Here is a 23,376-nt window from a genome sequence, read left to right as displayed (position 1 = left end):
ACTTAAGAAATGTTCATTGACTGACTCACTGATGGCACCAGGAATCAGAGACAAGTAGCAAATCCGATTTCTTGTTCTGTTCTAGTTCTGAACTCACTTCAAAGATATACAGAAGTAGAGGAGTTTGGGTCAATAAGCATCATCAAGAATGAATAAGGAATAAGGTAAACTAAATGGTCCCTTTGGTGGGAGGAAGACAGAAAGACGTATATATCAGTTTTGAGAATGAAAACTATTCTTTTCCACCTTAAGATATTTTATGATAACATGTTGTCTGAATGAATTTCACGCACAAGAGGAGCAGGACAATTGAAATCAGACTACATATGATTACGATCTGTAAAATGAGGGACTACAATCTAGAATTAGGGTTCAGAACCTTTTTGTGAAATGGACCCCCTTTGACCCAACCTGGTGAAGCCTAGGGACTTTTCAGAATGTTTCTAAATGTGTAAAATAAAATATACAGGACCACAAAGGTAATTGAAATAGCTATCAAAATGTTTTTTAAAATGAAGTTTATGAATCCTACAGGAAACACCCTTGGACTAGATGCTCTCCGTCAGTTGCTTTGTGGTTTAACATTCTGGGCTTCCAACAAAAGCAGCCTGCCAAAGAAGGCTTGCCATCTAAATCTCTACCAGAACTAAACCGGAACAGCCACGGGATTCCAGCTATTGATGCCTGAACATATGGATCTAGTCTCCAGCTAATAGGCTTGGGTGTTGCCCAGGAGATTCGAAATTATCCTAATGGGAGCTTCTCAAATAAATCCCTGCAAAGTCAATAAGAAAAATGGACTTCTTAGTTCACTGATGGCTAAATTAATTTCCCACATGGATGAAACCTGAGGTTAGAAAACACTACTTAGAGATGACTCATTTCAGGATACTCTGCCAAAAAAACAAAACAAAACAAATCAAAACAAAAAAACCCCATCCCTTGATGCCATGTGCCCCCGCACCGATAATTCACCCATTTTGGAAGTGACTGCCACATCGACTGAAGGTTGATCCTCCACACAAGCTGTCCTCCTCTTTGCTGCCAAGTCAAATCCAACTTTCCATTAAGACCTCCACGATGGGCCAAATGGCACCATAGCTCCCTCTGGTCATTTATTCAGTGGTTTAGTTTACAAGGCTGGGAGGGAGAGGTGGGGTGGGCAAGAAACCAATTCCCTTAATTTCTCATCTCCTGATTTCCTTAAGCAATCTTCAGAAGTAAGAGGGCTCTGGGGCAAGGATCCTGAAGTTAGGAATCTCCCCAACTGAGCTCGCTGGACTTGTCAGTCAGGTTTTCCCCCTCTATTTTCCATTTCTAGATGTGTATGTGAGGGAAAGAGTTTGGGTGTGTCTACAGTCCAGTAGTCAGCATAACACTAGTTCCAGACGGCAGTGAACCATTTCATATATAAGACCTCAGTGTACTCCTGGAACTAGAAACAATTAGTCCGAACTTTAAAAAAAAACATCCACCCCCTTAAGCTGATAAGTGAAGTTATGTTAGCATACACATATACATCTGCATTTGCTGAAAATACGAGGTCCATTCAAAGTTGCCTGCTCCCCTCCTCCCAGAAGTAAGGGCTCCTCTGATACTACCCTCTGGGAAGGGAAAAAAAGAGGAATAGAAGTATGTATTCCGGTTTGCTGGAAGCACCAACTTAAAAGGGAAAGAACACAAGAAGTTGGCTAGGATGCATGGGACGGATATGAAAGTGCCATGAGGTTTGCTAAACTAGCTGTATGCCAAAAATTAATTCATAAGCAAATGCTTATTTTACTGTTTCCCACTTACTGCAAAACGTCAAATGGAAACTAAAGATTTCTTTTGGGGGTTGGTAGGAGGGGGCAGGGAGGAGTGAGGACATTTGGATAGAGGAAGTTTTATACTTCAAGCAAACAAAGGAAAGCAATTTAAGCTCAGGGGTCAGAAAATTTGTCAAGTTCCTCCACAACCTAAAGATCATCAAGAGCCATGACCACCACCCCCCTTTTTTGTGTTTAGGGGGATGAATCACAGTAGCGACAACACTGTTCAGATCCAGACAGCACCCAAATCACAAGGGTGTACAATCCACTCTCTTTTATTATGATGATTTTGAAAGCCAGGGTTGGGCCAGAGTAGCCAGAATCATAGCTAAGGTGAGTGAGAAAGCACTCATTGCCAATCAGGAAAAGTCATCCAAATTCCCCTAGATCGTCAGGCATGATCTGAGAGCTGAGACATTATGAGAATGAGTGGGCAAATTCCCTTTGTCAAGCTTCTTGGGTTGCCAAATTCTGTGTTGCATCACACATGCATTTCCATAAATGGAAGACTTCATGGCCTGAGCAATGGAATCTTAGTGAGAAGCCTGTCCCAGATGACCACATCCTTGTTTAAACGATTCAGCAGAGAAAGAAAAAGGGTGGGATCCAAGCCTCTGGTAGGAGAGAATCACCCTTTAAGAAAAGAATCACCCGACATTTACTTTGCCCATCTTTCATCCTATCCATGGATCTTCTCTGACCTGAACATTCACTTCAGAGGCTACACTTTTATATTTGAGAGCACAATCATATCTAGTCCATGTACAAAGAGTCACCTGACTTCCAACCTTTCCTTCCAGAGTCCTCCTTATCCTTTCTCAAATCTTTTTAACTTCCCATATAACTGACCTGACTATTAGCCAAGGAAAAACCTGGGAGTGGAACAAGGAAATAATCACTCCAACTATTACTGTCTCTCGAGTAATTGAAGATACTCGACAGGTTGTCTAGTTTGGAGACTCCTCGAAGGCCAGGAGTGGCTCTTTTTTTTTGTCTTTGTATCTCCCCAGGCACCTAGCATGCCATAATGTTCCTGGAAAGCAAGGATTGTCTTTTGTTTTCGTCATTTTGTATCCCCAGCACACAGTAAGCACTTAATAAATGCTTGTTATTGAACTGAACTGCACAAAGTAGGTGGTTAATAAATGTTAGCTGAATGAATGTCTTAAAACCCTGTGGGGTCAGAGGCAACTGAAGCATAAATATGATTTAAAAGGGATCTTGCTGTATAATAAGAGCTCCCCATTTAGAGACAACATGTAGGTCAGCTGTCTTTTGTCCTGTGTGCTTTTTTCTACCATTTATTATATAAGCAACCTACAACTCCATGAAGGCCCACATGGCCACAAATAGATCTCCCTTCCTGTTGCAATAACATGTGTGTCAGGTTGATGCAGAAGAGATAATGGGCTAGTGAATTAGCGATGAAACTCACTCTTACCTGTTGGTCTGAATGAATTGCTGAACTGAAGTCCTCATCACTTGTTACAACTGGGGTTTTTAACCCAAGTCAAACAGCAACTTTGCTGCGTGCAATTCACATGTGGAGTTCTCTAATTTACAGTGAGGAAACCAGGTTAGTCCCAGAAAGCTATACTACCATCCTGGTGCTCCCAGTTCTCCTCCTACCTGTGGGACCATTCCTTCTCAGCATCCCTTGCAAGATCATCATCCATATCATGTGCCCTCTTCCCCCCACCACCCTTTCTTTCTCTTGCTATACTTGCTCTTAATGAACTCATTAGCTTTCACAGGTTCAATGATCATTTTGATGCAGATGATTTAGAAATCTATAGACCGAGCTTAATCTCTCTCCTGATTTCCAGTTCCACATAACCAATAGCCTGCTATATATCTCTACAATATGGCCTAAAAGCATCTCAAATTCAACATATCCAAATGGAATTTATTGTCTTTTCCTCCAAGTCACCCTCTTCATAACTACCCTATTTCTTTCCAAGGTGCCACTATCCTTGGAGTCACCCATTTTAGTAAGCCTGGAATCATCCTTGATTTCTCTCTCCCACACCTCCCTTTCTAACCAGTTACCAAGTCTTGTAGACTTTACCTCTAAAACCCTTCACATCAATCCCCTATTCATTCACGTGCCTGCCATCATCACCTCTTACCTGGACTACTGCAAAAGCCTTTAAGTAGTCCCCCTAACTCCTGTCTCTTCCTCCTCTAATTTATAAGTGCCACACTGATATTCCCAAAGTACATATATGACCAGGTCACCACCTCCATTAAGAAGCTGAAGAGGCTTTCTATTCCCTTTGGGGTAAATGACACCCTCCTCAGCCTGGTATCTAAAAGTCCTTTGTAATTTGGCTCCAACCTATTTTTCTGGTCTGATTCCACATTACTCTCACTCACATGTTCTAGGTTCTAGTCAGACCAGTCTTCTTGGACATTATATTCTCTCTCCTGCCTTCATGTCTTTGCACAGGCTGCCCCCCATTTCTAAAATTCTCTATTTCTCATTCTCTATCTCTTAGAAATCCTAGCTTCCCTCAAAGATCAGCTCAAATATCCCTTCCTACAATAGTCCAATAGGGCTTTCTGAATCACCCTAGGCATTAGTTTTCTCCATCTTGCCTCACTGTATTTACTTTACACAGTAATTGTGTATTTACTTATCTGTGTACATGTTGTTTTTCCCCAAGATAGTGTAAGCTCCTTGAAGGCAAGGACTGTTTTATCTTTGCTTTATATCTCCAGTCCTTGCACAGTGCCAGATGCGTATTAGGTGTTTAATAAATGCTTGTTGAACTGAATTAACGAGAGTGAGGGGGGTTAATATTAGAAGGAAGACCATTCCAGGCCTTAGTGAACAAAGTGAGGTGATAGATGGCAGGTGAGTTTGGGGAACACCAGTACTTCAGTTTAGTTCCTGGAACAGAGAGTATGTGAAGGGGAGAAATACGAAGTTAGGTTGGAAGGGTAGGCTGAAGCAAGATTAAAGTGGGTTTTAGTATCAGGCTAAGGAGATAGTGTTCTATCTTAGAGGCAACAAGAAGCCTGGGAAGTGGAACCCAAGTGCCAACAGTATGGCTTCAGGGTACCAAAAAACCATATGGATTCCAGTGATGTCTGGACCAAGACACATCTGGTGATTCAACAGCATACATTTCAAGCTCACCCATGAGAGCCTGGCCTACGAAACAGAATACTTTCATCTTCTGTAAGAATAATAATTGATGTAAATCAAGCCTGGCATTTTGTTTGAAACCGAAGCATGTGGATATGAGTAAGAAATGTGTGAAAACATGAAGCTAATATTCATAATTACTTGAAATGATTAAAAAAACTTGGGGGGAAAAAACCAGCTTTGGTATGCCACATGATCACCAACCAACTGTGAAAAACATACTCCGAATCATTATTTGTATACTGCCTAATGTGCCCAGAGTGAAATCATGTTGCTCAGTAGTCATGAAATAGTCTGTATCCTACAGGTGCTCCATGTGACACATGAGTCAAGGCTTCCTGAACACGACAGTCATGGGACATTTTTTGATATACTGATGATGACCAGGTATCATCTATCGAGTTAGTTACCTGTTAGTACAAGCTATTTCCCGGCCACATTCATGATTAGACTTCACACACGTTGGCAGTATAAAGGTACTGTTCATAGAATCCTAAGTTTTGATCTAGAAGGGACCTTGGGGTCCAATCCCCTCATTTTAAAGAAATTTAAAAGGAAACTGAGGCTCCACAGAGCTTCAGTGACAAGCCCCCAGAGGGAATGAGGGAGCAGGGGCTCAAACTCAGGGACTCCCAGATCCAACCTGCTTAAAACAAACAACAACTATCCTTACCACTGCCCCACACTTGGCTCTTCGTGATAATTCCCACAAGTGCCACACTTGAGTGAATCTGATCTCTGAGGCTAATTATCACAAACTCCCACCCAATTTGTGAGTTCTTCGATGTTGAGATTTTTTTTTTTTAAACCACAGTGCCCAACTGTGTCTGGTGGGGAATTGTCCTTCAAAAGTGGCAAACTCTAGCAAACCTTGTTAATTCACACTCTGCACTTAGGAATTTGTAATAACGTGAACAGGGCCTTCGAAGAGGTTCCCATTCTAAGTCAATCTTCTCTAAATTAATAGTGGCAACAAGATTGTGGGGAGGTGGCAGTATTCAAAACACTTGAAAATAAAGTACCATTTATATGCAAATAATTGACATGCTAATTAGAACTCACATCCACAAAACTATTCATTAAAACAGGTTGACTAGGGACCGCTACTGTGAAATATCTCATTAGCCAAGAAGTCAGCTAACAAGTAACCTCTGGTCTCTCCATTCCTCTGTATTCTCTGAGGCTATCAGCCATGTTTTGGCTACACTTTATTTGCTTGCCTCCTTGCTTCTACAGTTAGGCATTCTCATCCTGAATCCACTGTTTTTCAGCAGTCGCCATCCTGGCAATCCCTGGTCCTGGGTCACCCCCACCAGCCATCTCCTCTGTTTCTACTCCTGAGCACCTTTGGGAAGTCGTGAAACCGCACTGACTCAGCCCACAACAAACTCATGCCAACCTTAACAGGGCCCTCACTGCTGAGAGCAGCCCTTGTGTTCATCTTAGATTGACTCTGGATCATACTTTCCCCCACATTGGTTCCAAATTCTTTCTCTTCAAATTCCCTACTCCATCCTCATCCTTTCCCCCTCCTCCCCCAGCCCCGCCAAAGACCAGGACGGCATGTCCTGCCATCACCTCAGACTCTGCAGGTCAAAGCTGAACTCCTCATTCTATTTTCCTGGAAAGACTGAGGCCATCTGTTATAATCTCTCTCTATCACCCCCTCCTCACTCCAATAGTTCCCTGCCTTTACCCACCCATTCATTCTTGCCCTCTGGTCTCAAAGGATTCAAGAGCTCTCTTTTGCTAGTAGCTTTCATCCTATTCCTTCCCATCTCATCTGACATTTGCCCCATTAATCATTTCTTCTGCCCCCCCCATCTTTAATTCCTCTTTCCTGACTTCATTCATCTCCTGCTGCTGGACCCCAATGACTGGAGGAAAGAGGACTCTGCACAGCTCTGCTTCACTTACATCCAATCCACCAGCAAGTCAAGACATCATCCTAGTGAGGTCATCAGTCTTCTTTGAGAAAGAAGGACAAACAACAACATGTACATACCAACATGTTCAGCTCTCCCTTAACCTTAAAATTACAGCTAGCATTTACAGAGCACTCTAAGGTGTGCAAAATGCTGCACAGAAGTTATGACAGGAAACTTGGTGTCACAGTAGTATTTGGAGGCAGAAGACCAGGGTTCAAATCTCACTTCAGACATGTACTAGCTGTGTGACCCTTGGCAAGTCACTTAACCTCTGTCAGCCTCAATTTCTTCATCAGTAAAATGGGGATAATAACAGCCCCTACCTACCAGGGTTGTTGTGAGGATGAATTGAGATAACACATATAGCGCTTTGAAAACGTTAAAGAGCAACATACATTCTAGCTATAATAATTTAATAGTTATCATTAATATTATTAATACTCACAACAACCCTGTGAGGTAGGTGCCATTATTATCCCCATTTTACAAATGAGGACACTGAGGCTCAGAAAGGTTAAATACTTGCCCAGGGTCACACAGCTAGGAAATATCTGAGGCAGGATTTGAATTCAGGTCTTCCTGATTCCAAAACCAAAACTCTATCTATTGAGTCACAGAGTTCTTTTAAGCCCACTCCTCCTTAAGTTACCATCTTCTATGTCTCCTTTACATTTCTACCAAATTTCTTTTTCTTTTAGCTTTTTAAAAATATATCTTTATTTACTTTGTGAAATATTTCTCAATTACATGCAAAAAATCTTTTTTTTTAACATTCATTACTATTAAATTTCTAGAAAGAGCAGTCTGTAGTCACTGCCTCCAATTAATCACCCTCCTGAAATCTAGTTTCATCCCTGTCATTATACTGAAATGGCTTTCTCAAAGGCTTAAGGTAGCTTAATAGCTAAATCCAATGCCCTTTTCTCAGTATTCATCCCCCTTTCACCTTTCTCCATCACGTGACAGTGTTGACCAGGCCTTCTTGGCTCCTCCCTCTGTGTGTCCAGGATCTATTCTCCTAATTATCTGACACTCCTCCTCTCAGTTTCATTTATTCCCTTCTCTTCTTACTTCTTCCTGTCCATAAGTGCTGCTATCCCAGAAAACTCCATCTTCTGCTGTCTCCTCTCTTTTTCTCTTGGCAAGCTCATCCATTCCCATGCCTTCTACAAAGATGATTCTCAAATCTACATATTGAACCCCAACCTCTGCCCTCCCAGCCAGGTCCACATTTCCAAATGCTTGCTAGATTCCTCTACTACATGCCCAGTCATCTTTTCAGGGGCACTCGTCACCCCTCTCCAATCTGCCCTTCCTCACAACTTCTCGGTTTCTTTTGATAGCTCCACCAATCTCCCAGCTAGCTCATTAGGTGTGGAACCTCAGGTACTGCTCAGTTTCTTCTCCTCCTACATCCAATTAGGTCACAGGTCCAAGAAATGTTATCCTCATAACGTATCTCGGAAAGTAATTGCCCGTTCTCATATTTCTTATAGCACTTTGTTCAGATTCCTTCTGTTCTACTCTAACACTTTATTGTACCAATTAATCAATAACCTTTTAAGAAGTCAAGTCAATTGGCATTTATTAAGTGCCTACTAAACAGTGGGGATAAAAAGCAAGGCAAAAACCACTCCCTGCTCTCAAGGAGCTCACAGTCTAATTACTAATTGAGCTGAACCTGTGTTCAAATCCAAGAGTTTCATCCTGCCTTCTCTTCCCCTATTATCCCTATACTTATATTCCTCTTAACCCACTCACTAGATTTTAAGCTCTTTGAAGCCTGAGACTGTTTTTTATCTTTAGATGTCTAGTGTCAAGCACAGAATTCTGCCAATAGCAGGAATGAAATGAAGGGGGAAGCATCTTATGCCAAGCTCTGCCCTAAGTGCTGGGGACACAAATATGAAAACAAAAATAGCCCTGATCTCTGGGATCTTATAGAGGAGAGGACAACCCTCAGAAGGGGCTAGTGGCTACGGATGGAAGGACTCTTTGGTCTAAGAGGGACTGGGGTAGAAGAGAAGGGTGACACCTCCTTCCTAGGAACAATGGAAGAGTTGATTTGTTCCTGGTTCCAGAATTGGGGTGGAGGTGGGTAGTAGGATGGTAATACTGCTGCAGGGAGGCAGCAGACGAGGCTGGAGAGAAGAAAGAGCAAAGAGTGACATGAAGCATGGTTGGAGGCTGCCAGAAAGAGCAGACTAGGTGAGGCAGTCAGCAATCAGAACATTGCGGGCCTCGGGGCAGCAGTTCCAGGGATGAAAGGGCTAAAATCTCCCGGTATGCTCTCTGATCTCGGCAGCCAGGGGCTGGTGAGACTATCCAGATGACCAGTGAATAGGGATGAATACATTTGAATCTATGATCCCAACTGCTCTGCCTAACTGAATAAAGGTTGCCTTCCCCCACCCCAATTCTTTTAGGTGCTCATTGTTACTCTTTCAAATAGATTTTGTTGCCTGTCACATCTGTCCCTCTTTTTCCGTTCACATTCCTATCACCCTAGGTCAGGGCCTCATGACCTTTGTGTACTATTGAAATTGCCTCCTACTAATCTCCCCATGCCAGTCTCTCTCTTCTCCAACCCACACAGCTATCAAAATCATCTTCTGAAGACACGAGTGTGACCATGTACTACTCCCCAGTTGAAAAACCTACCATGGCTCTCCACTGCCTCTCAAACAAGATATCAATTACTTTCCAGAAAAATTATTTATTTTATTCTGAATTTAAGAAATAAAACAAGCATTTCTGTAATACAGTAGAATAGAAAAAAGCCTGATATTTAGGTACCGCTATAATTTGGATCTGACCTACCTTTCCAGCCTCGCTTCAGACAACTCCCCTTCTCAAATTTGACATTCCAACCACACTGGACTATTATTGATGGTTTCCAGCACTTGACACTATCTCCCTCTCCTATGCAGCTGTTCTATACCTGGAAGGTTCTTTCTGCTCATCTCTAACTCGGAGAATCCTTATTTTCCTGCAAGGTACAAATCCGATGCCATTCCCTTCATGAAGCCTTCCCTGACACTTCCACAGGCGCCTGCTCTCTCTCTCTCTCTTTTCTTCCTGGATTTTCCTTCATACACACACACACACACACACACATGTGTATGTGTATATATGTATGTACTATACATGTTCTCCTCAGTAGAACATATGTTCCTTGGGTGCAGTGACTGTTTAGTTTTGGCCTTTGCAGCCCAAGCATCTACCACACAGCTTTGCACATAGCAGGCACTTAAATGCTTATTGTCTTGAATCCCCAATTAGCACAAAGTGGTAAATATATATACATATTTTAAATGGAAAAAAGAAACCTAAATTAACAGACATTGCTGACTTTTTTGGGTCACTTTGCGATGAGTCCATCCGAATGCCAGGGACATTCTCTTTTAGAACAAATTTCCTTTTCAAATCAGATTATCATCTATTTTTTAAAGTCATCCTTGTTTCGGAGCAAATTCTGAAACACAATAGTATCAATTATAGGAAAGTAGTGCGCATGAAGGAGAAGAGTGTGAAATAACACCGGAAAACTAGATGCCAGGTAGAATGTAGGGGCGGGCGATCAAGTATTGCCCAAACTGTCCTGAATCAGATTGTTTTTTTTAAGGATTACACAATCTTATACCCAGAATAAGCAGGGTATAATGAGCACTGCACCTTCAGAATGACACATCTGTTATTTAAGCAGAATTAATAATACTGCCCCTATGCCTTGCCAGCCCCACCACTGAATGCCTTCCCCTACCTGTATGGTGGTGTTGCCACCTTCCAGGAGTGCAATGGCAAGCAGAATACTTTCATGAAACACTCGGTCACTGGATGCATTCATGATGAGATCGATGACGAGATTGGAGGCCCCTTCTTTGTCTAGATGGCACTGAACATCTGCCAAACTCATTTCGCCTCTGCTCATGGTACTAGATCCTGAACTTCCCCCTAGAAAAGTAGAGCACAACAATGGAGACTGTGGCACCAGATCAGTGCCCAAGTCCATTCAACACAAAATCAATTTCTTAACACTTGGGGCATTTGCTGACATAGCAACTAGACAAACAAACTAGAAATACGGCAGATGAGAACTTTAGAGATCATCTTGATCTAGAGATCAACCCCTTCTTTTTTTTTTAACAGATGAGGAAACAGAGGCTTGGAGAGAAGTGGTTCGCCCAAAGCTACCTAGGCAATAAATAACAGAGTAGGGTTTAAACCCACTTGTTCTGACTCTTAAACTAGTATATTTTCCACTGAATCTCTTGTCCCAGGTGACAAAGCACATCTTATATCATCATTTACCTGTCAATTGTTTTAATGGGGGGGGGGTGTTACTGGAGCTAGCTCCCACCAGCTGAACAGAATGGATTGTTAAATTTTCAATGTGAGCATTATGCCTTGGAAATCGGCAAATGTTTCTCTGAACAAGTCACTTAATCTCTCACAGTTTCCCCATCTGTAAAAAGAGGATAATAGCAATGCCTACTGGGGGACCAAATGAAATAACATATGTATGATGCTTTGCAAACCTCAGAGCCCTAAATAAATGCAAGCTCTCATCATCATCACAAAGAAAAAGTCATTTTCCTTCTCTCAGCCCCAGTTTCTTCATCTGTAGAATGGGGAGGTTAGACTAGATCATTATGTTTAGTATATATATAAATTTTATATATTATAACACAATTTAATATTATAAGACATAATTTTATGTGTTATATATATTTACTAATATATATACATATATTATTTCCCTCAATTACAAATGTAAGCTCTTTGAGGGCGGGGACATTATATCCCCAGTGTCTATTATCATATCTGGCACATGGCACAGCTTAATAAATGTTTGCTGAATGAATGATTTCTGAGGGCAGGTATAGCTCCAAATTCTATGCTTCAAAAGTGACTCAAGGCCACCATAAAATACTTAAAAATTATTTCTTCTTAAGGAAAGCATTCATGTGTGTGTGTGTGTGTGTGTGTGTGTGTACAGGCCTGAGTACTGTATATTCCCATGATAATTCTTTACATGTAATTACTTGTTTAATTCTACTCATGAAGAGGAAGGCTTGTTAGCAACTGGGAATATAATCAAGTCAGGTTGACCAGATTATTCAAATATCACGGGAAAGGAACACAATCTAGTAAAGTCAAAGAAGTAAACACTGAATAAATGTTTGTTGAACTTATGAATTTTCTAATTCCATTAAGGAAGAAAATGGAGCCTTCTTTTGCATGAAAATATTTACAAGGCTTTTTTTTTTCTTGACAGGATGTATGCTAAGAAAATAATGAGCTGCTTAAAAAAAAAACCAAAAAAACCCAAACCAAGCCTTCCCCACATCCCCACACAGACCAAATTCACCTGTTAAATATTCAATCTGTTACGCAGAAACAGGCAGATACAACATGGCGACCCAGAGTCACACATAGCACTAATTAGCCTACCGCACAGCCTACCTCCTCCCCCAGCTTTGCTAGGTCCTCCTGGAGATAGCGGGCCATTGCCAAAGCTCGTAAGGCTCTCTCTTCTTCCTGCAGGTCTGATGTTTCCATAGTAACGGTTGACCAAAATTTGCCTGAGTGCCTCACCCTTAATTCAAACAGGATAATGAAATCAGGTCCTGAATTTAATGCATAACTGAGCAACTAATATTCAAAAGACACAGGGGTACTCAGTCATAATTGGCCTAGTTTTGCTAGACGAAAACATAACAGGAGCACTTGCAAACTTTCAGGTTAACTTGTTCAATATTTTCCAAGTGACAAGACCATATAACCTAAGCAGCAATGTTGGACATTTCCTCTTCCTAATACTCTTGTCAAACAGTACAAAAAGCAAAGACTAAAATTAAAGGCTCATTTACATATAACATTTTTTAGTATGTAGAATGTCATCATTCTTATGCACTTAAGCGACTTTTAAAGAATATATAATGAACATTAAACTTCATTTACATTACTCTAAATTCTCTTCTAATCTTTACCAGTGTACAGAGATATTTCACATCGACATATGCAATGGTATCCAGAGATATCAATATCAACACACATCATCAGTATAGGTCACACCTGAGTCATCTGTCATCCTCCTAAGAGGATTCCATCACATCAACCTACTATAATTTATTTAGCCATTCTCCTACTGTTGTGGGCATTCAGGCTGCCTCCCATTTTACACTATTATAAATAGTGTTGTGAACATCATGGTACAAATTATTCTCTCCTGTGAGTTATTTCCTTGGAACATATTCCCCAAAGTGGAAATACCAGGTCAAAGGGTATGAAGAATTTTATAGCTTGTTACGTATTGCTCGATTTCTTTCCAAAAAGACTGAACCAATTTACTGAGCCACTAGCATTGTAGCACAGTGCCTGTTTTAAAGTTCCACCTAAAGGAAACTAGAAAAAAATCCTATTTTAAAAGATGTTCATGTAGTACTTTTTGCTCGGGGGTGGGGGACAGGGGGTTTGGTGGTGGTGGTGGTAGTGGTGCTGGTGAATTGAGGTCTCTGATTTCATTGAGGTCTCCTTTGGAGACTTAGGAAACTCTTTCTACCAATGTAGATTGACAACTGTTTTACATCTTACAGTCTTTTAGGCAGCTGCTCACAGGATAAGTCACTGACATTTAGATAGGTTCAAAATGCAACAAATCAGTTTTCATAGAACAGGAGGTTTCATGGGGAACCTGCTACTTCAAGAAGCGTGGCCCTTTGACTGAATCCAAACTTCACAGAACAAAGACCCTTCATAAAAAGATTTGTCTTGTAAAACTTGGATTAAGTCAAAAGGCTGCACCTGAGGACCTCGAAGGCCACATGTGGCCTTCAGGCCGCAGGTTCCTCACCCCTGCCATGGAACATGTAAAAATAATGTTCTAGCCAAAGTGGATATTCTCAATGTATTAACAAGAGGTCAGACTATTCAAAAAATAGGGGTTCATGCCTAAACATGTGAGAAAGTGGACACCAAGTCTTCCTTACAACAGTCTTGTACCTTTCAGTCTTCCAAACATTGGGGAATTCCAAACAAAAAACCCACTACTATAATGAAATTCTTTGGACTATTAGAATACCAAACACACTCTAATCCCTAGTTTAGTAGAGCTCTTTTGTCTCTCCAGTCACTATTCCTAGACTGCCCACTGCTGCTGGCTAAGCCTTCTACTTTCAACATATTGACTCCCTACCTCACTTTCCCTATTTCTCTATCTTTCCTCCAGCTGTCAATGGTATCCATTGAACTTACAGTTGATGAGTTAGCTATTTCACTGAGAAGACTGAATCCTCTCCAGATCCTCCCACCCCACCCCTTTTCAAATATATCAGCAACATTACCCCCTTCTTACTCTTTTTACTCAGGGCAAGAAGTTTGTCCCCCTATTCTACTTATGACCTATAACCTGAAACTTCTCTCATGCATCCTAATCACCCCATCTCCATTGGGTTTCTTTGCAACTAGTCAGGAGTACCCAATCCTAATAAAGACTTCTGTTTACCCTATCTAGCTACTACTCCCTATTCCATCATTCCCCTCTCCCTTACTGCTGGAGTTCTTGAAAAACACATCAACACCTGAATGACACCACTTCATGATTTCTTTTATCTTCTTTAGGCCCTTGCAAACTGGTTTATATCCCAACTGCTCTGTGAAAATTTTCCAAAAGTTCACCAACATATAATATTCACCAATAATAAAGATCCAATCCAACAGTCCTTTTTTCATCCTTCCCTTCTTTGAATTGCACATATGAGGCATTCAGTAAATGTCTACTGAATTGAGTCAACTTCTCGGCAGCATCTGACAAAGCTGACTTCTAAATCTGCCCCTCATCCTAACTCCCATGTCCCTATCAAAAGTATAAACGTCTGCCTAGTCACCCAGAATTCCAATCTTGACATCCTCTCTGACACTTTCCTGTCCTTATTAATCTAACAAGTTACTGGTGGTTTCTATCTCTTCAGTTTTTCTCAAACTCCACCACCACCCCTCCATTCCCAATGTAGTGATCTCAGTTTGGATTCTTGTCTTCTCTCACCTGAACAACTGTAGCCTTGAAGTCTTTCCTTTACTTCAAGTCCCAAATCACATTCTACTTTCTCTATGAAGCCTTCCCTGATCCTCAAGGTAAAAGAGATCTTTTCCTTCTCAAATTTATCTAAGTATTTTGCCTGGCTCTCCTTTGACCCAATCACAGTCTACCACATACCATAACTATAATATGGCTTAATGCCATATTCTCTCTCCCTTCCCACTAAATATACTCCTTGAGGCAAGGAATGGACCCTTTTTCATTTTCGCATCCTTAGTGCCTAAGAGACCCAATGTCTTAAATATTATCTATCCCTAATAAATGTCTATTGGATTGGCCAGCCCCTACTTCTATATATTTTCTTCCTCACTGACTTTGGAGGCTTCACATTTTCTAGGTTTTCCTAATTACTTTTTATAATTACTCTTCCTCCTTTGCTGGCTTCTCATTCTATCCAGGACTCTGTAATGTGGATCTCCTCTAAGCTTCTGCCCTTGATCCTCTTCTCTCCTTTCTACACTGATAATCTTCTTCCTTATTGTTTCAACTATCAGGCCTTTATACAAATAATGTCTAACTCTTGCATTGGTCTATTTCCTTAGCTCAAAACTTGCATCTCCAAACTTCTACAAGACTTCTCCATTTGGAGCACCTTAAGTCTACGTCCATATGGACGTATCATATCATTGTTATTTCTAAATCTACTTCTCTTTTCTCCCTTCCTTATTTGTTAGAAAGTGTGCAAGGGGTGTTCAGGGGGGACTAGCACCTGAGGATTGAGGGCTTGCTGAATCCTTTTCAGGGCTGCTCATCCACCTTTGGTGTCCACCTTCACCCAACTCTCACCTGTGGCTCCAAGAAGTTGTAGCATTTGCAGTGGCCACACCCCAGCAAACCATCTTGGCAGAAGGGCTAAACCAGGTTGAGAGTAACTGACAGGCCTCATTCCCATTGGTGAGTTAAGGAGAGGTCTACCTCAAGCATGTGAAGACTTTCCCTGGCAGAGTGTGCAGATCAGAACAATTTATCCCATTGGCCATGAAGGTAGCTGAGGAGCTGTGGAGGCTTAGAGCTCATGGAGGCATCAAAGATGCCAAGGTCATCCACTTTATCCTTGACCATTGACAGTTGTCTTGACTTTTGTCCTGCTTTTAGACTTTGATGACTCAGGAAGAAAGAGCATGGCTGACAAATTTGTGTAACTCTGCCTCACTTAATTCCAATTCACATGCAAGTCAAGACATCACCCGTGATGTCATTGGTTCTCTTAGAAAACGAAGGACCAGCAACATTTGTTAGTGGCACCAGCATTCATCCAATCAAACCTTCAACATTATGTTTGAGTCTTACCTCTCATATCTAACCAACTCCCAAGTTCTGTCAAATTATCTTTTTTATCCTTCCTCTTCTCTCTCCTCACTACCTCTACCCTAACACTAGTGCCTCATTACCACTTTGCTGTACTATTACAATACTTTCCTAACAAGTCTTCCAGGCTCCACTGTCCTCTCTTACCCCCAAACCATCTTTCACCCAGCTGCCAGACTTCCTGATGTACACTCCTTTGCTCAAAAACTTAACTGGCTCATTACTGACTACAGCGTCTCTACTCTTTTTACAATTGTGCCAACTCTTTCTCCTGGTATGAGCTTGCCACAAGTTGGCACCACCTTATGTTCCCAACCTCATCTCCTAAGTCACCCCATCCTCTGCCCTCTAGCCAACTGAACCACTGGCCATTTTGTCTCCTGCTGCACTCTTGTTCATATTGTTCTCTATGTCTACTGATCTTCTGCATTTTGAAATTCCATCCATCTTCTAATGCTACCATCTAAGGACCTTCCTTCACCTCCTGACCAAGTGAGTAATGATTTTTCCATTCCTTAAACTTCACAGGTCATTTTTACTTCTCACTTACAATGCAATTATTCTGCACTAGAAATGGCTGCATCACACCCCACTCCTACATTTCACTCCATAAGGGTACGATTGTGTCTTATGTACACCATCCATCTCCCTAGACCTTAGTACAGTGTGCTGCTCTGTACACACAATAAGTGCTCAAGAAATATTTCTTGAATTACTGCTTTGACAAACCAATATGTGACAAGACGTAGGTTTCTTTACCCTTGCATCACACTTTCTGAAATGGAATTAAGTACTTTATTTCCTCTTCTGTTAATCTGGGCAATTTACATTTTTGTAAATATTCATCCATAGTTTATTGGCATGCAGTTGGGAAAAATAACTCCTAACTATTGTTTTTATTTCCTCTTCATTGGTAGTGAATTCACCCTTTTCATTTTTGATACCGGTAATTCAGTTTTCTTTCTTTTTTTAATCAAATTAACCAAAGTTTTATCTATTTTATTGTTTTTTTCCATAAAATCAGTTCTTAAATTTTATTTATTAGTTCAATAGTTTTCTTAATTTCACTTTTATTAATCTCTCCTTTGGTTTTCAGAATTTCTAATTTGGTATTTAATTGGGGATTTTTAATTTGCTCTTTTTCTAGCCTTTTTAGTTGCATGCCCAATTCACTGATCTCCTCTTTCTCTTTTTATTCATGTAAGCATTTAGAGATAGAAAACTTCCCTGCATCCCATACATTTTGGTATGTTGTCTCATTATTGTCACTCTCTTGGATGAAGTTATTCATTGTTTCTGTGATTTGTTGTTTGACCCACTCATTCTTTAGGATTAGATTATTTAGTTTTAAATTAATTTTTAGTCTATTTTTCCATGGCTCTTTATTACATGTAGTTTTTATTGCATCACTACCTGAAAAGGATGCGTTTAATATTTCTGCCTTTCTGCATTGGATTATGAGGTTTTTATGCCTTAGTCCATGGTCAATTTCTGTGTAGGTGCCATGTACCGCTAAGAAAAAAGTATATTCCTTTCTATCCCCATTCAATTTTCTCCAGAGGTTTATCATACCTAACTTTTCTAATATTCTATTCACCTCCTTATCTTCTTTCTTGTTTATTTTGTGGTTAGATTTATCTAGTTCTGAGAAAGGGAGGTTGAGGTCCCCTACTAGTATAGTTTTGTTGTCTATATCTTCCTGTAACTCCCTTAACTTCTCCTCTAAGAATCTGGATGCTATTGATACCATTTGGTACACATGTTTAGTAATGACATTACTTCGTTGTCTATGGTACCTTTTAGCAGAATGTAGTTTTCTTCCTTATCTCTTTTAGTTAGCCCTTTTGCTTTGTCTGAGATAAAGATTGCTACCCCTGCTTTTTTTTTACTTCAGCTGAAGTATAATATATTCTACTCCAGCCTTTTATCTTTACTCTGTGTGTATCCCTCTGCTTCAAATGTGTTTCTTCTAAACAACATATTGTAGGATTATGGTTTTTAATTCACTTTGCTATCTGCTTCCATTTTATGGGAGAGTTCATCCCATTCACATTCACAGTTACGATTACTATCTTGTCTTTCTCTCCATCCTATTTCCCCCATTTATGCTTTTTTTCTCTCCTTTTCCCCTTTCCCTCCTCACTAGAGTTTTGCTTTTGAGCACCACCTCCCTCAACCTGCCCTTCCTTTTATCAGCCCCCTCCCTTTTCTTTCCCTTTTCCCTTACCATTTCTTCCCTCTCTTCTATCCACCTCCTCCCTTTTCTTTCTCCTTTCCCCTTCTACTTCCTAGGGTAAGTTTAGAGTTCTATACCTGAGTATGTTGTTCCCTCTGTGAGCCAAATCTGATGAAAATGAGGTTCAATGTTCATCTCTCTCTCTTCTTTCCCTCTACCGCATCATACTTTCACCAATGCTGGGCCCTCCAATACCTCTTGCACTTGTCAGGCCCCCCAACCTGAGGGCCATAGTGTTTTCCACAGATCTATTTTAGGGCAAGGGAGTAGTATGGCATGAAGTTACCTCTGACATATCATCAAGAGCTAAGTGAGAAGTCTAGCAAGTCAGGAGAGGTGCTGGAAACAGAGCAGGTCTAGAAATAGAACCCTGAGAGTTCTTCTGAAGAAACCTGCAACTGTAACATGACTCAGTAGAATTTCAAGTGATATGTTAACAAGTCCTGAGAAGAAGCCTGGAGACCTGGAGGCAAATATCTGAGAAAATAAAGGGGGTGGACCTGACTTGCCAAGGTTTTCTTAAGCCTTAGGGCTACTTTTTGAAAATTTCACCTGCTGCGTGATTACATGTTGTTATACAGAGACTCCACTGAGACAGGCAGGGTTTGGAGAGGGGGGAAGGAGGCAGAGGGTTAGTCTGAATATGTCTAAAGGACCTGTTAAACAAAAGCAAATTCAAGGAATTAAGTCCCCACCTCTCCCCTCCTTCAAAGAAAACTTTCAAGAGTCTGCTAAGAAGCAGGAGACTCCTCTGGGCTGTAAGCAGTGGGCATCAGTAAGTGCATTGTTCTCTAGGAACAAAGAGGCAGTTACAGATTTGCCACCAACACAACATGTTTCCTGAGCTGTTTTCACAGAAGTGGTGATAGTCAGCATGGATCCATCCTGGCGGCTAACTCTGGGACCAAATAGCACTCATTTGTGAGATGACTGGCAAAGTTAGGGATTCAGCCTTTGGCCATGGAACAGAGCTAGACTTACTTGTTCACATGAATAATGAATCCGTGATCTGGAACTCATTAAGCACCCTCAACTTTCCTCTTAACTCTTAAATTAATCAGCCACAAACACCACAAGGAGATAGGAAGAAAGGAAGGGAGGAAAAGAGGGAGGAAGGAAAGGAAGGGAGGGAGGAAGGAAGGAGAGAGGGGGGAAGAGAAAGGGGGGGGAGAGGGGGAGGGGGGAGGGAGAGGGAGAGAGAGGGAGAGAGAGAGAGAGAGAGAGAGAGAAACAAAAGAACCAGGCCACTAACCAAAAAAAGATAGCTAAAAGTGAGTAACTATACCACACCTTTCTAGTAAATCAGTGCATTAAAGAGAAAGGAAAGTTTTTAGTAACAAAGCACCATGAGGACACCTGGAATCTAATCCTACTCTGCAACTACTCGGCTGTGTGACCTTGGATAAATCACTCCTTTGTTCTTAGACTAGGCTCACCTGAGGAACAAGAGGGCTGAGATTAATGATCTCTTATCTCTCCCAGGTTTTACATCCTCCGATATCTAGGGGATAGTGACCTGGGTTCTAGCTACTCTCAGTTTTGTGGGTAAATGATGTTTCATGCAAATAGGCTCAAATGAGGCAAAAGGTGGGGAAGGGGGAACACATGGCATCTTTCAATATGTGTACTCATTAAATGCCAACTTAACATTTCTGCATCCTGTATGCCAAACTTAAGTTATAGTGGGATTTCACATTACCATTTTCCCTTCTCTTCTACCGAAAAACCTAGCTAGCAGTTACCATAGCAACTGATGCATCAAATGGTATGTTTTTCCCCCCTATACGAGAATAACGTGAAATGCACTCATTATGAAAACATGTTCCCCCACAACTTTTATTTTCTCCTGGGCTCTTTTTAATTAATACTCTCTGGCTCCTTCATGGGTTTTTGTTTTTCCTCTCCCAACTCTGAATGTGAAAGTTGAATTGTCACAATCTGCTGTGGGTTGGGGGGGTAGAGAGTACAAGTGGGATGTTGAGATGGGGGACAAGGCTCAGAGCCTTCAAGAAGGAAGGAACTAGTTGCAGAAATTTTCCTTAAAAGGTGACAGCAACAAAAAGCAGCTCCCACACTCTCCTGTCCCCCACGACTTGGGTGAATTCCTACTGTGAGAACGTAAACCGGAAGAGGGCCAGTGGTTCTTCAGAGTTCTTTGTTTCCACAGTCAGCAGTTTACCTCGAGGGGTCTTTAAATGCTTTGGGGAAGAGCCTTCGTAACTGTTTTGACATGAATTACTCAACAGCCCTGAGCTGCTCACAATACACTAGACTGAGCCATCTGATGGCAGAGCAGGAAAAAAATGACTTCCCAAATAACGTCATTTCTTCAGCTTTAACAGTTGGCTGTGAAACACTTCTTTAAAAATAATGCTAGTATTTTCCAGCAGTTTAACACCTACAGTATGCAAACAAATATCAGATGTTTCACTGCAGTGAGGAATACAACACACATTACCTAGGGGAAAGAAAGTTCAACAACAGTCAGTTTCATTTGTATTGTGTCAAGTAAGAATATTGGTAAGGAGTAATCAATGTCATGAGGAAAAACATTCAGCTGTAGTCATGTATCTTTTGAGAACAGATTCTTCCAGTTATCCCTACTCAAGTGGCATCTGCCCAACCTTGAGGGTCATCTCTACAGGCAGAGATATGGCACTATGGGATGAATGGAGTCCCTAAGAGCCCAGACAGCAAATGCCTACTTTGCTTCGTGGACCTACAAGCTTGTATGAGAGTCCTAATCAATGAATATCAACCAAGAAACATTAATTAAGCTTCTACTATGTGCTAGGCACTGTGCTAAGCTTTTCCTAAGAAAAGAAAGAACTGTGCTTTGAGTATTTTCAGGAATAGCTCTCTCACACGATGTACTTGTCAGGGGTCATCAGGCTACAGATTTGTCTCCAAAATTCCCACACTTTGCCCTTTCCATAAAAGGCCTCAGATACTTTCAAATCTATGGGACTGCTAGGGATCAGGGCATGATCTGATAGAAAGAATAGGATCTAAGGGACCTGTTCAAATCCCAGCCAGTGACTACCAATGTGATATTGGGCCATTAGCCTTATTTTCTTAACTCTGAAATGGGGAGTCTGCAGCAGATGGTTTCTGTCTAAAGTTCCTCCCAGCTTAAATCTCTTGATCCTAGGAATACACATGAAGGACAGAAATGATAAATGCCAGAACCCAATTTCTAAGATGCAGGAATACTTACTGAAAGGGAAAGCAAAGTGTGGGAAAGGGTGTGAATATATGGGAAGCCTGGACAACAAAACAACTCAGAATCCTGATAGGACAACTGACTGCTGTTGAGATGCAGCACTGAGGTATACTGGGAAGTACACTGGTTTTAGAAGTTCTAGGACTCAAGTTCAAATCCCAACTTGATTGCTTACTACCGGCATTACTCTGGACAAGTGATGTAACTGCTCTGTGCCTCAGTTTCTTTATCTGTAGAACGAGGGGCCTGGACTATGGCCTCTGAGGATTCTTTCAGCTCTAGTTCCATGATCCTATGACCCTATGCCTGCTGGAAGGGGAATGGCTACAACTTATTCTCATTACCTTGGGGATCTACTCCCTCTCATGGAAGCTCTTCCTTGGAGATAAAGGAATCGCAGTCTAGTCCACTCCTCCCTGGCTGCCCATTGCTAATGGAGGGCACAGGATGATGGGATGGCTTTAGGGTAGGCTGGTGGCGGCAGAGGTGGGTTGGGAGGGTCTTGGCTGGGTAGGAGACACAACTGGACACAGGGTTCCCTGTTCCAACACCATACCCAAATTCTCCATAGCCAGCAACTCATACCCCACATAATTGGCATTTGAGGACATCTGAACATTCTGCTAAGGGAAAAGTTCTGCACACACTAATTACAGCCAAAAGATCATAGATTTAGAGCTTAGAGAGACCTCTTGTCCAACTCCTTCATTTTATAGTTGAGGAAAACAAAGGCTAGATCACTTGCCCGGAGTCACACAGGTAATCAGCAACAGGGCTAAAATCTGAACTCCGGTTCTCCGACTCCAAGTCCAGTGCTCTTTCCATGGCAATGCACTTCAGGTTGCTTCTCAAAAACAAATCATCTCAGTGGAAGGTTCATCAGAAAGGAATAGTGAGTGCGGGCATCTTCTTGCCATTCTTGTGAAATGGATATGTTAAGAATATTTGCTGATCTGCTAAGCCAAAGGTGATTTTCCAGTTAACCTGTCTCACCAACATTAGTGCCTAGGATTAGCTGTCATCAAATAAATGCTTAATAATATTTTTTTTTACCCTTACTTTAAATTACAGTGAAAGAAACATTACAGAAATGTCACAAGGATTAGCTCCAAATATTTGGGACCACATACATACCCTTTTATGGTCCTCCAGCTGCCTCAGTGGTAGAGTTTGATCAACCTCCTGCTGAGCATGCAGAAATGCCATTTTAAGTGTGATACTAAAGAAACACTTTATCTTTAGCACCAATAAGTAATAAAATTGTCGAGAGCAAGTCATACAGTCAAGACAAGAACAAGGTGAACGAAAGGTATAGAAACCACCAGATCAAACAATAGGAGCACTTATTTACTTCAGACAATGCTTAACTAATTTGGCCTACTCAGATAGTGTCTTTAAAATAAGTGGTGGACCACGGGCTGGGTGGGTGGGTTGGTTGGTTGGTTGGTTTTGCCAGAGTTCAAAGGGAACTTCTACATGGGTTCCTCATATAATGTAACAGTAATTTACAATGCAAACTTAAAAGAGGAGGGGAGGGGCAGATCCTTGGTGATTTGTACATGCATTATTCTACAACACATGCATAAAGACATACACACGTGCACACCCACAGACGCCA

At 41.3% G+C, this 23,376-nt stretch overlaps 1 protein-coding gene across 3 annotated transcripts in view; it reads right to left on the bottom strand.

The window, feature by feature from the left end:
* The window catches only part of ITPR1 (inositol 1,4,5-trisphosphate receptor type 1), a 394,249-nt gene that overhangs the window by 125,391 nt on the left and 245,482 nt on the right, over window positions 1-23,376 (bottom strand). For 2 of the 3 annotated variants that reach the window (XM_027863904.1, XM_027863905.1), the window contains 2 exons: window positions 12,357-12,489; window positions 10,654-10,844 (listed from right to left, as the gene is read on the bottom strand). In XM_027863904.1, the coding sequence (XP_027719705.1) occupies window positions 10,654-10,844; window positions 12,357-12,489 (324 nt within the window). Of the gene's footprint in view, window positions 1-10,653; window positions 10,845-12,356; window positions 12,490-22,892; window positions 22,941-23,376 lie in introns of all 3 variants that reach the window. The other variant, XM_027863906.1, reaches the window with a different exon arrangement.

Source organism: Vombatus ursinus, unplaced genomic scaffold (assembly GCF_900497805.2).
Source record: "Vombatus ursinus unplaced genomic scaffold, bare-nosed wombat genome assembly UNPS02014773.1, whole genome shotgun sequence".
Taxonomy (NCBI): Eukaryota; Metazoa; Chordata; class Mammalia; order Diprotodontia; family Vombatidae; genus Vombatus; species Vombatus ursinus.
The sequence above is the reverse complement of the archived record's forward strand: the minus strand, read 5'-3'. Positions and strand labels throughout refer to the sequence as shown.